Source organism: Physella acuta, unplaced genomic scaffold, assembly GCF_028476545.2.
Source record: "Physella acuta isolate Inbredline_101_S28 unplaced genomic scaffold, ASM2847654v3 ptg002522l, whole genome shotgun sequence".
Classification (NCBI taxonomy): Eukaryota; Metazoa; Mollusca; class Gastropoda; family Physidae; genus Physella; species Physella acuta.
The window spans coordinates 1-12,924 of NW_026733991.1; the positions used below are offsets into that span (position 1 = coordinate 1).

Below are 12,924 nucleotides of genomic sequence, written 5' to 3' on the forward strand. Positions count from 1 at the left end.
AAGCTGTTTATCAATGTCGTATTAACATTAAGACACTGATTAACAAAATAATTTGTTTACTTAGAAGTGCTTTTGAACGTTTGCTTGTTTCTGTTAAGGCTTTTTGTTTGAAAAAGTAAAAAATAAAACAGATATAAGTTTGAGACACGCATTAAAGAGACGATGAAACGTCAGCTTCAAACCTGATTTTTTTACATTAATGTTTATTTATGAAATTCTTACCAGTACGTTCACAAACGAAGATCTACTTTTCTTGCCTTTCGTGAGGAAAAATTCCATAATTACATCATCATAGTCCAAACTGGAGGCAAATGTCTTTTTCTATTGACAGAATCGACAGGGCCGCATAGCCTGTCTTGGGACATCGTTGACCTCAAATAGTCTCTTGATTCAACTTCAGTTTGGAGAAACTTCTTTCGGCGCTTGCAACTGTGACTGGAACTGTTAGCGAGATTCTGTAGGCGATCGCCGTATTGGGAAAAGGGATCCCGAATCCTCCAAATGTATCGAAGGCACTGTTTCTACACATTCTTTGTTTGGCATCTTCCGAATATAAAAATTCCTTGAAAAGTGTCTCTTTTCCATATCTATTGGATAATCATGGTCGTCAGGTAATCTGATCGGACCTTTCTCTATCAGCAAACCCCCGAAGGGCATTAGACATATGTTACCAATTACCCGGATCGTATATATCCTTTACGATCATTGGGAAAGAATTATCTTCGCCAGAATTATTTTCAGAATGGCCGCTTGATTTGTCCCTATTGTCAATTTGGGGGGGGGGGGGGGGGGGGTTTGCAGCTGACAATAAATGACGCGAGGATTCATTATTACCGTCATCACCCACAAAATGGTAGTACTCTCATTGTAGTCCTATTTGTTTACGTTCCACATTTGCGACATTGGAATCAACAACCAAATCAAAAAGTTTTTGTTGTTTAACGACTTTCTTTGGATAGTGTATGTGCTTGTCCAACGCGCCTGCTTGTGTTTTATCAAACTCTTCTCTTAAATTAAGTTTTCCTCGCTTTTGATGCACCTGATTCGTACTTTCGAAATCTATCTCGGTCTCTTGTAGCCATGGTGTAGAGAAAAATGGTGAAATCACTTTGAAGCAACGTTAAATCGGTCCACAGTGGCGGGTGATAGTATCGATATTTTCTCAATTTATCGAGTGTTAACAGTGGCATTCAAAGTGTGTGGATGCCGGGGAAAATAGCAAAACATTGATAGATTTCGGAATAAGCTTGAATCGTGAAAAACACTGTTTACGGCTATAAGATATCCAAATGAAATGACTCTCAAATGTAATCACGGACTAATCACGGACGCTCAGTAAGGTGGAACACTGGGGGGGGGGGGGGGGGGCGGGGAGGGGCTGACAGTTGGTGGGGTGAGGTGAAGGATAACTGTACATATAAATCTATGGGATGCCAAACCCTAAAAAAAATCAGTTCGGGGTACTACGTTACTGGATCTCTGACCGCAGCCATTCAAGAGAAGGTGCGTGTTTATAGAGCTTCCGCGTATTACATTACAGGTTAAGACCGCGTTCTCACAAGAGAAGGTCCGTGTCTATAATTAGAAAGCGAACCACGTGACAGCCAGCTTCATGTTATTTATGAATTTCGCGATGGCATGCTCGGACTGCCGGTAATTTAGACGTTTTAGAAATCAGGAGAAAATTTACCATAAAACAGTCACGGCCCGATGTATCAAACAGAATAGACTTTATAATTTGTTTAGTGTGCCTACACTATTTTAAAACAAGAATCACTATGGCATTAACTATTATACTGAATATACCTACACAGAGGCGTAGCGAGGGGGGGGGGGCGGGGGTGCGGACCATTTAGGGGGGGGAGGACACCAAGGCAAAAAATATATAGAGAAAAACTTGAGGGGGGTGCAAATCAAAAGTTTGAGGGGGGGGGTGCAAATCGAAAGTTTGAGGGGGGGGGGGAGGCGGGTGCAAATCGAAAATTTGAAAGTTTTTTTCCCGGGAAGGGTCGCTACGACTCTGGGAGGGGGGGGGGGTGACACCATTAAGTGCCGCACCGGGTGACACTCGACCTCGCTACGCCACTGTCCCTACAATTACTTAAAATAAACATGTGCTTATTCACTTTACGAATACCGTTAAAGTTTACCAAAATGAAAATGGACATAATTACTGTATAAATGTCCTTCAAAAATATATAAATAAATACAAGTATAATGTATTTAAAGATGACCTGGCAATATATAAAATAAATATGTACATAATTACTGTATGGATGCCTATCAAACGTATCCTAGTGAATATGCCCATACAGTGGATAAATTATGATTTTAGGGATAAATACTCTGGATTTCCGGGGCATGTCCCCATCCGCCCCCCCCCCCCCTCCTCCTCTGCAAGCCATCATCAGGTCATTGACTGTTCACTACAGACACCCCCGCCTGCTCACTAAAAAAACGTCTTCAACGGTCCGCAAACAATAGGGTATCTGTTTACGTTTTTCCTCATTTTACCTCCCATGTCAGGTCGGGGGCTAATTCGCGACCGCCATCTCCAGTCACCTCAGGACAATAGCGAGTCGACCGTGCAAGCGATGTGTGACACTAACGTCTTTCTTTAGAATAACGGTCTGTCCCAGTCCATGTAGAGGATAACTCACTAACACCAGCCGTGGCCTCAGTTTTAACATCCAACAATTTCGGCCATTTAGTTGGTTTTTTTTTAAATTTAATTCAGCAAAGATTATTTATTTACAAACTAATTCAGATAACAATGGCCTTGCTGAATCGCGGGGCCTCTTCAAGCGCGGGGCCTGGTGCGGCCGCCCCGTTTGCCACCCCCTAACGCCGGCTCTGGTTTCTGAATTACTTTATGTAAATCATGACCTAATTTAAATTGCGTGTTGACGACACATTTACTTGACGTATAGTATTCAAAATTATAAGTTATACATTGACCTAGGCTATTTTTTTTTCAAAAATGAGTTTTTTGGTAAGCCTTTAGTTAGTTTAGCAATATAGGCCTATAGTCTATAGCAGGGGTTCCCAACCCCGTGACCGCGGGCGCCATGGCGCCCGCCGAACGATTCATATGTGCCCGCCTCTCACTATTCGACAGAGACAGAATTTTTTTCATAAACATTTTTGATAGGTTGAAGGGGATGGAAATCGAAAGTTTGAGGGGGGAGGGTGCAAATCGAAAGTTTGAGGGGGGATGCAAATCGAAAATTTTAGGGGGGGAGTGTGCAAATCGAAAATTTAAGAGGGGGTGCAAATCGAAAGTTTTGTCCCCGGGTGACGGGAAGGGTCGCTACGCCTCTGGAAGGAGTTTGTCGATTTAAAATAGGTGGTGCCCGCCACCCTACCGATATTTTAGAATGTGCTCTAGAGTAAAAAAAAAGGTTGGGAACCCCTGGTCTATAGCGATACACTCATCAATACATTTCGTAAAAACAGATGTGTGCATTATGTTACAAAACTACCACTTGCCTCCATATAGGCAGAGTTTTTTTCCAGGCATCTCTTCGCCCCCCCCCCCCCCCCGAACGGAATGAAATTTATATAATTTATATAGAAAATATATACTTTTAACAGTGTCCGCCCCCCCCCCCCCCGAAGAAAGTTTACCGCCCCCCCCCCCCCCCGAAAATTTCAAGTGCCCCCCCCCCCCCCCCTCCGGAGAAAAAAGTCTGGAAGAAACACTGCATATTGGGCATACCTAGGCCTATTCAACATATAGCCAGTGTAGTGCACTTAGAAAGTGCAGATACAATTAATATGCACATTACTATCATTATTAAGGTAGTATATTTAGAGGTGCTACTTTTGGTATTATTTCAAAGTCCAAGCAAATCGCTTCGTCTTCATTTCAAAATTCTAGAACAACTACAACAAAAAATGCAACCGCATCCAACCCTTCCTCTTACACAAGGGTCTCCAAACTACGGCCCGCGGGCCGAATGCGGCCCGCGATGTCCTCTCATCCGGCCCGCGGAGATCATTTTGTCCACGGAAAAAACGTTTGTTGGTGATGGCGGAGGAACTTTGCCCAGAGAATTCAAAGACATTTCTGGAAGAAACTGGCCCCCGAACTGAAATTTGATAGTTAATGTGGCCCTCGGACTGAAAAGTTTGGAGACCTCTGCTAGAGGGAACGAAAATGGGCGCAACCCCATTGTTGACTTTCGTGATGCTTGGATAGTCCATTTCTAGTGCATGGAAATGAGGACTCTATGCATTTAAGTTTTGCTCAACCCGGTAAGAACAACTATAGAAATGATCCCTAAAAAAAAATACGCCTACATAAGATCACTGAAGCAACTACGTCCTCTATTACAATTAAATTAATCTTCTTGGTATAAATATTACAGCTGAATGCAAATAAGTTGCATTTGATTGTTGGATTAGCAAAAAAAATTACTGGGAGTTGTAATTAACATTGTGTGATAAGTCACCAAATGTTTTAAAGATGTTTTTAAAATTTATTTTTCTATATTTAATACTAATGTCTGTTTACTTGCTTTTGTTTCAAAATTTATTACTACTTTTTTTTCTCTTTTCTCTTTTAATTTTATAATTACCTCCCTTGGAAAAAAAACATTGTTTGTTTTTTCCCCTGACAAAAAAGTCCCACGCGCGAGATACTTTCCAACAAACAAAAGACGAGAGCAAACCGCTGTAAACTGTGTTACACCTTGGTGCACTCTCGGGACTAACACTTACAGTTACATGTGCACAAAGTCTAGATTAGACAGTTACATGTGCCCAAAGTCTAGATTAGACAGTTACGTGTGCCCAAAGTCTGGATTTGACAGCTAATCGTGAAGGTAGTTTGAGTAGTTAGCTTAGAGCAGGGGTCTCCAAACTACGGCCCGCGGGCCGGATGCGACCCGCGAGGTCCTCTAATCCGGCCCGTTTGTTGGTGATGGCTGAGGAACTTTGCCCAGAAAAATCAAAGACGTGCCCGGAAGAAACTGGCCCCCGAACTGAACTTTAATAGTTAATGCGGCCCTCGGACTGAAAAGTTTGGAGACCCCTGCTCTTACAGAACTTTCGAGTGCCCGTTTGACCTCATTGCAGAAGCCAGCTGTGACATTGCCAATATTCTCGATTGTGCTGATAAACTTAGCGAACGCTTGCCAAGTTGAATTACGCTGTGAAATAGCCTGCTCTACGCTAGGATTGCCATTCTGAACATTTGACACAATCAATAAGCATTTTTTTTTTCGTGAAGACAAATTTTGTTTTAAATTTACAAATTACATTTGTGTAATTGTTTTCATTATCGGTAAACGAAAATCAACGTTCGACAGTAATGCGCTTTAAGTAAGAAAATAGACCAGCTAGCTTTAATAAAAAGAATTATCTGAATATACAAGGCTGACATTTTATCAAAACTAAAAGAAACTAATGTGAACAGAACAATTTGAAACATCAGCGAAATATAACAGATGTTGTCAAAATATGCCTGTTCTAGACCTACATTTTTTTTTCGACCATCCCTCCCGTCCCCACACTTTACTTTCCACCCAATAGAGTAAAAGAGTAAAATTATCGCTGACGTAGTTGTTCTGCAGCCTAAGCCATGACGTAGGTGATGTCTAAAAATAGCCGGGCGCTGAATTGAAGGTGAACCTCTCGTTGTTTATACACAAAGACTCAGCGCCTAAGGCCTCATCCGATATTTTATGTTGGCGTATAGGCACCCAGAACTTAATTCGAGTTTTTTTGGTTACATTTAATAAAATTTCCCGAAAATCATCACACACTTAAATTTTATGTTCAGGCATATGAAGGCTACAATATCTTGCCTTTATAAAGCATCTGTCAAGTAGGCCTACACAGTGAAAAAAAAAAACAAAAAACTACTGCGCTTCAGTAATGCTTTTGCAATTAGATCTAGATCAATATTCCGTGAAGACAGTTTGTAAGACTAGGCTTACTCATATTACTCATAAATCTTTTAGCGATGACATTTAATTATAATAACGTTTTGTTACAGCGTATGGCCATATTGTAGGTTTGTCACATACAAGTCGACAAATGATTTGCATATATCCTTTAGTGAAGCATATAGATCTAGTCACAGCAGGAATTGACATATACAATATTTCCTACTCAAAATACTTGTCATTACGCCTCAGTAATGGAAGCGGTTGGCTAGCCAGAGTTCCGTAATGTAAACATACATCGCATCGTCAAGAACAAAGCTGACTAAAATTGAGTCACTCGTGAAACCAGCTGTAGCCGAGTCACCAATTTAGCCAACACGAAGTAGTCTAGATGTGAAGGAATAGCCAACTTGAAATAGCCTAGCTATGAAGGAATAACCAACATGAAATAGCCTAGCTGTCACTGAAGTAGAAACAATCATTTAGCCAACATGAAGTAGTCTAGCTGTGAAGAAATAGCCAACATGAAATAGCCTAGCCGTGACTGATGATGAGACACTAATTTAGCCAACACGAAGTAGTCTAGCTGTGAAGAAATAGCCAACATGAAATAGTCTAGCTGTGACTGAAGTAGAAACAACCATTTAGCCAACATGAAGTAGTCTATTTGTGAAGGAATAGCCAACATGTAGTCTAGCTATGAAGGAATAACCAACATGAAATAGTCTAGCTGTGAAGAAATAGCCAACATGCAGTAGTCTAGCTATGAAGGAATAGCCAACACGTAGTCTAGCTATGAAGGAATAACCAACATGAAATAGTCTAGCTGTGAAGAAATAGCCAACATGAAGTAGTTTAGCTATGAAGGAATAACCAACATGAAATAGCCTAACTGGTCACCTACTATAAAATTGCCCAGGTGTGAATTAAATTGAATCAACCAAGAGGCACCATTTTTGATTATCTACTTCAGGGGTCTCCAAACTACGGCCCGCGGCCCGCGAAGTCCTCTCATCCGGCCCGCGGAGATCTGTTTGCCCAATGAAAAAATCGTTTGTTGGTGATGGCTGAGGAACTTCGCCCAGAAAATCAGAAAAAAATGCCTAGAAGAAACTGGCCCCCGAAGTCAAATTTGATTGTTAATGTGGCCCTCGGACTGAAAAGTTTGGAGACCCCTGATCTACTTGGAAAAGCTGGTCGTTTATCCTCCATTTTTACCAGTATCAACTGTCATTCGATTAAAAATAATGCAGGCAACATTTCCATCATGATCCAAGAATAAATTCTGAACAAAATATATCCTTTCCAGTCCATGGTTTAAGTACATTTCAGCAGTCTTCTAGCTCAGTAGCATATTACGCAAGTGTTGACAATATCCAGTATGCCTTGTTTATAAATCAGATAATCTTTCACATTAGCTTAGATTGCTTCCGTACCCAATATGTTCCTTGTTGCAAATATGACACATCCTGAATTATCTACATATAGCCTTAAGAATCTGGTGTATGATTGTATTACAGAAAATTAGTTACAAAAGCTAAGCCAATGTTTAAGTATTTCAGACTAGCTTGCTGTTTATGTAGATTCAAATATGATATTTTAATGGAGAAGAAAAAGAGGTAGGAATAAAATAACTTTCTTCAAATAATAATCAAAAGCAAACGTGAAACTAAATCTTTTTTTTATTCATGTCACATATCATCTGTACAACATCTTTTTTTGTTATTTTCTTTTTTGAATAATTGAATTAAAAATAAAAGTGCAAGATAAAGCAATTTACATATGGGTTAAACAATAACCTGCCCTTTGTTAAAAATAGAATTCCATAGTTAATCAACTCAATAGCATTTACAGGGAATTTTGTACCATAATTTGTCATGAACACAACAGGTCAGGTAGCTGTCAAAAGTTCAGGCAATTTAAGTCAAATCATTCACACAATGTCTGTACATAAGCTTGTGCATATGCTTTGAAATGCCTTAGTCGTTTTGACTAGTCAACAATTTTAAAATAAATCATAAAAGTCACACAACAACCATAGATCAACCGTAACAACAATGGCCGGGCACACTATCTTTTCAAAGTGGAAACCAAACCAGAAGTCTTCTAAATGTGGAGATAACTTTTTTTTTTAAAAACTGTTCCAACTTTGCATTCTTCTGATGTCCAAAAAGAGTACTTATTAAAACCCTGTTACAAAGCTATAAAATAATCCATTACAAATTAAAAATTTTGAGGGTATGGCAATTCATTTCAAAATCAGAATTAAATTTGCTTACATGTATAATGCTCTCAGGCTTTAAAATGCATGAAGTTCAATTCACTAGCCTTTAGATAATGCATCATACGTGCAATGCGAAACAAACGAAATCTAGAAAAATGGAAAAGGCATAGTCTAATATGCAGTAGGGACATGCAAATCTTGTTCAAAAAATAAATTTTGCAACTGTAATTAAAAAATTAATTTAAAAAATGCAACTGTTTGTATTAAACAATGAACAAAATGTGTTTAAAACTTTTTAAAAACTTTTATTTATACTTATTACATTGGCAAAGTTCTAAAATTCAAAATGGATTACTTTATGCCCTTTTAAAAACTTTTAGATATATACACTACTTTACATTCTGTGGTGCAAAATATCAGATTATTTACAGACACTGTACCCCCTACCTTTTGCAATGCAAACCACAGTGTGAGAAGGCAGTGAGTTGCTACCTAAAAGGAACAAGGTACAATCTGAGAGCATTATACGTCATCACTTGCAAAAGAAAATTTAAAAAAAAAAGTAGAGAATGCAAGTTCAGCCTATGGCACTGTGTTGAAAACCATTCTTTTCCACCCAACATTATCCATTGGTTAAACATAAAATCAAAGCTTCACCAAGCCTTGTTTGCTTATACAGCAGCAGTAGGGGTTGGTGAGCAAAATAGTTGAAAGACCATAAAAATCTTATATGAAGGCTCCACAAATCCAGTTGTGTTAAAAACTTGACAATCATGTACACAAAGCAACAGAAAGTTATTTGACAAAGCAGTCAATAAAACCTCATGCAATTCATTCATGTTAGCACCAGCTTTATAGGAGAATCCATGCAACAGAAAGGAAACCCTAAAGCTATTATTCTCTCTAATCTATTGTCATTTTACATTAAAATTACTTCAGAACATTCATATGAAAAGATAGCAGGCCAATCTGTCATATCTATATAGACCACTCAGGACATTCTTAAGTTACATGAAAATATATTTATATATTTATAACCTCCTTTTTAAATAATACTATTTCAGAGCTGCTCATTGATTGAATTACAACTATGGATGAAAAATTCTTCAGTTTAGCGGCTAATGATAGTTTTGACAAATGAAGATGGCTTAAACGGTTATGGGATAACATCGTGATGATAACGGATGACATGCAACATAAATGACTAATATCAGAATGTGAAGGCATCATAATGTATCACAGTTATCGTGGTCTGAAGCAGCTTAACTGAAGGATTTATTCATTTTTAAATATTTTAAATGAAAACTAATTTCAAATACATGATGATGACCATTTGTACAATTTATATTATATATATATATTTATATATAAATATAATCATATTTGACCATAGAACTGCCATTTCAACCTGAGATCAACGCTCCAACTATCTGATCAACAAATATTGAGACAAAATTCACCTGGATATAAAGCTATATCAATGCACTGGGGAATCAACTATGGAAAATCTTACAGCACACGAAAGTTCAATGTCTGAAACAAAATGTCCTGCTTATCAACTTATACTGGATTGCTCTTTATATAATGGATCTAGGATTGCAAGTACAAGGTGTTATAAAATTAAAAATAAATCAATCTAAAGCAACGTTTATAGTTTTAGCTTGCTGAACTATCCGTTCCAGCAATATGACTTGGCAATCCTTAAAGGACTAAGATGCTAGTTATTAACCTTTTTTATAGACAAAATTTCTAAACAAATGGTCACCTAGTTTAATCCTTACGAAACAAAAAAATTGGTTATTAACTAGTAGAAATCTGCAGGTGGTTTCTCAAAACTTATAAAAATACACATCAAGTGAATGCAGATTAAAAGCCAGTGCAGCAGCAGGCATAGATTTTGAATTAGCAATCTTGGTAAAACAAAAAGATCCTTCTTGTGAAGATACATCCAACTTTAAAAACTCCATGTCGTATCACACTATCTAATTGATTAACACTTGGAAATTCGGTGTAACACAAAAATTTTGCAGTATAAACATTGAAGAAGCAAGAGGACAGAGAACACTTAACTAATTGTTTTTAACTTGCACCTTGTCTAGGTATTTAGTTAACAGATATACATTGACTATGACTATATTGAAAAAAAAAAAAGATTACTAATGAAACATGCACACAATACATAATGTCTTTAAATTAGCAGCAAATGCCACTATGCCATGGCTGGAATGTCGTAGTAATTCAGCTGGTGCATGTGCACAGAATATGGGTTAAAAGTAGACTTCCCAAAGCCGTCCATCACAGATCCCTGCGACGAGCTGCCATTTTCCAAGGATGGAAAGAGGGATCGCGGACGAGTGTAAGATGTACGTTGAGGTGATGGTACTGGAATGTGACCTTGACTGGCCAAAAACAAATCCCCATGAGGAGAAGATGTCATGGATGGGCCTTGAGAAAACAGTGCCCTACTCTGAGATCCTGATGGCTGAAAATGACTAGCTGCAGGAGAAAGGGTTTTAGCTAGCTGCTGGGAAGGTGTATGAGGAGTTGAAGGGCGATAACGGTTTGGGTACGACACCTGGACGGGCGGGGAGTAGGGGTTGTATTCCAGAGCATTTGGTGGGGAGCTACAGGCTGATTTTGGACTGAATGTGGGAGACACGCTCATTGGTGGGCTCACAGATCCAGAACGATCTGACAGTGTAGACTCAGGGCTAGAGCTTCTAGAAGAAAATCCCTCATCTGATTCTGAAGTTGATCTTTTGCTGGAGAGCTTGGATTTTTGGCTTGAATTATACACCTCCTCATCAACAACCTCTGACCCAATGCTGCCATCTTCTCCAATGCGAACAGATACTACTCCGGGGTCGACCCAGATAGTTAATTCTGTGTGGGTCAAACATTTAGGTATTCCGATTTTTGACCGCTTTAAGCATTCCAAGATTGTAGGATCAATGCTTTGGGTGTTGACTCTGATACATCGAAAGCCACTACCTCTATCAGGATTATCTGGAAACCAATTCTTTTCATATCGAGCCAACAGTAATTCTGTGAGAATAGTGATGAAAGATGACAGTTTGCTTTCAGATATTATCTTTGTACCATTTTTCTTTGTGCCAAAAGCAATTCTGTGGAAGGTATCCACTGCTTTATCTATTTCCTTTCGCATCACTGAATAGGATTGTGTACACGTTTTTATAAATACCCTTCTGGTTCCGAAATTTTTTTTTATATCTGTGAAAAAAAAAAGAAGACAGTTGTTAGCTACCTTGTATTTTATACAAAATTTGCATCTGACATTTAATGATAGTCCTATATTAAATACAAGTAGATCTACTGGCATTTTAAAAAGCTTAAATTAAAAATAACTTCATTATGGGTGATTAGGGCCTATCAGGCCTAGATTTAGATCAAGTAATTATCTAAGTGGATAGATCTAGAATCTAGTCCTAAAATTTTAATTTAGGCTTTATCTTTCAACAGGAAAACTAGGTTTAGATCTGAGAAACTTTCTGGATTCTCGATTTCTAGTCCTAGTATATGCAGTACTAATTTTAAAAAACCTTTAACTTTAATCCTTCAAATTGAAGGATTATTATCAATCTAGCTAGATTCTAGGCTGCTAGAAGTCAGAAGACTAAGAGCACTCAGTGCAGAGGTAATTACGGAAATCTTGCGCGAGTTGGTTAGAGATCGATCTAGAATCTGTGATCTTGATTAGTAGATCTAGAGTTAATCTAGATATCTAAAAGACTATTCTTGATTTGTCTAGAATTCTAGATCTAGAATCACAGTAGTCTAAATTTAGATCTAGACGTAGTCTAGATTAGATCTAGAAATCTAGATAGTCTACTAATACTACTATCATCTAGATTTCTACTGACTCTAGCTAGATCTAGATTAGATCTAGATCGACTTCTTTGAAATTAAATTATTGTAGATCCACCAGCAGCTACTTTTTAAGTCTTAGTGTACCTTCATCGCATTTTATTAGTCATTTCTAGTTAATTAGAATATCCTTGGGTCGGTAGAGGTAAATGTAGGCCTTCTAAAAAATTTAAATTTTACCACCATATGGTGAGACCCTATTTCGATAAAAAGTGGGCTAACTAATCTAGACTAGATCTGGAATTAATAATTAATCTCTTAAGAATCTAGATAACCATTACTAAAAGTTTTAAATTATACTTACATAGTCTAGATCTATAAACCTTCTAATGTCTGTTGATGAAACTTTCGTTCTAAGAACATCAATTTCACACAAACAACCACTCTCACACACAAATAAGGGATAGCGTTTCGCTACGATAACATAGTTGCTTTTCACTTGAGCAGTGCGCAGTATCGGGACTTGCAGCGCAGTTTTGTTCTGTCTCGCCTTAGTCTAGAGCCAATCAAAATAGGCGTCTGGAGTGGGCGTATATTTTCCTTAATCTGATTGGTTATATGCTAATGAAGCGTTTGGTGTGACGATGATGTCACCAAAATCTCGTAAACAACTTAAATGGTCAACCATATTTTCGAAGCTTCTGGATTATTGCATTGGATCATACAATATTTTAACGTATCTATTGATATATCTTAATACGATTCGCTCTCTAATCGGAAGTTTACTTCTTACCACAAGACAGAACCCTTGAAATAAACAATTTACATAAACCTGACAGAGCCTCAACTATTTTTAGTACCACCATTTGCTCTACTTAATGTTTCCTTGTGTTGACGTAATGAAAGCTTTTCCTGATGCCGGTCAACCCGTATTTATTTTTAGCATGGGTGGTTAACTAAATCGACACGGATAAATGAAAGCTA

The 12,924-nt window shown here is 38.1% G+C and overlaps 1 protein-coding gene across 1 annotated transcript; it reads right to left on the reverse strand.

Annotated features, from left to right (window-relative positions):
• Positions 1–7,553: 7,553 nt before the first annotated feature.
• Positions 7,554–12,453, reverse strand: LOC131933470 (protein BTG3). Its single transcript, XM_059290228.1, has 2 exons — positions 12,305–12,453; positions 7,554–11,346 (listed from the first exon to the last, which is right to left on the reverse strand). The coding sequence occupies exon 2, from the start codon at positions 11,279–11,281 to the stop codon at positions 10,325–10,327; it is 957 nt and encodes a 318-aa protein (XP_059146211.1). The 5' UTR covers positions 11,282–11,346; positions 12,305–12,453; the 3' UTR covers positions 7,554–10,324.
• Between the last annotated feature and the right edge of the window lie 471 nt (positions 12,454–12,924).

What these genes read in the sequence shown, in the direction of transcription:
- LOC131933470 (XM_059290228.1), bottom strand. Translation starts at nt 11,281, where the DNA reads ATGCGAAAGGAAATAGATAAAGCAGTGGATACCTTCCACAGAATTGCT.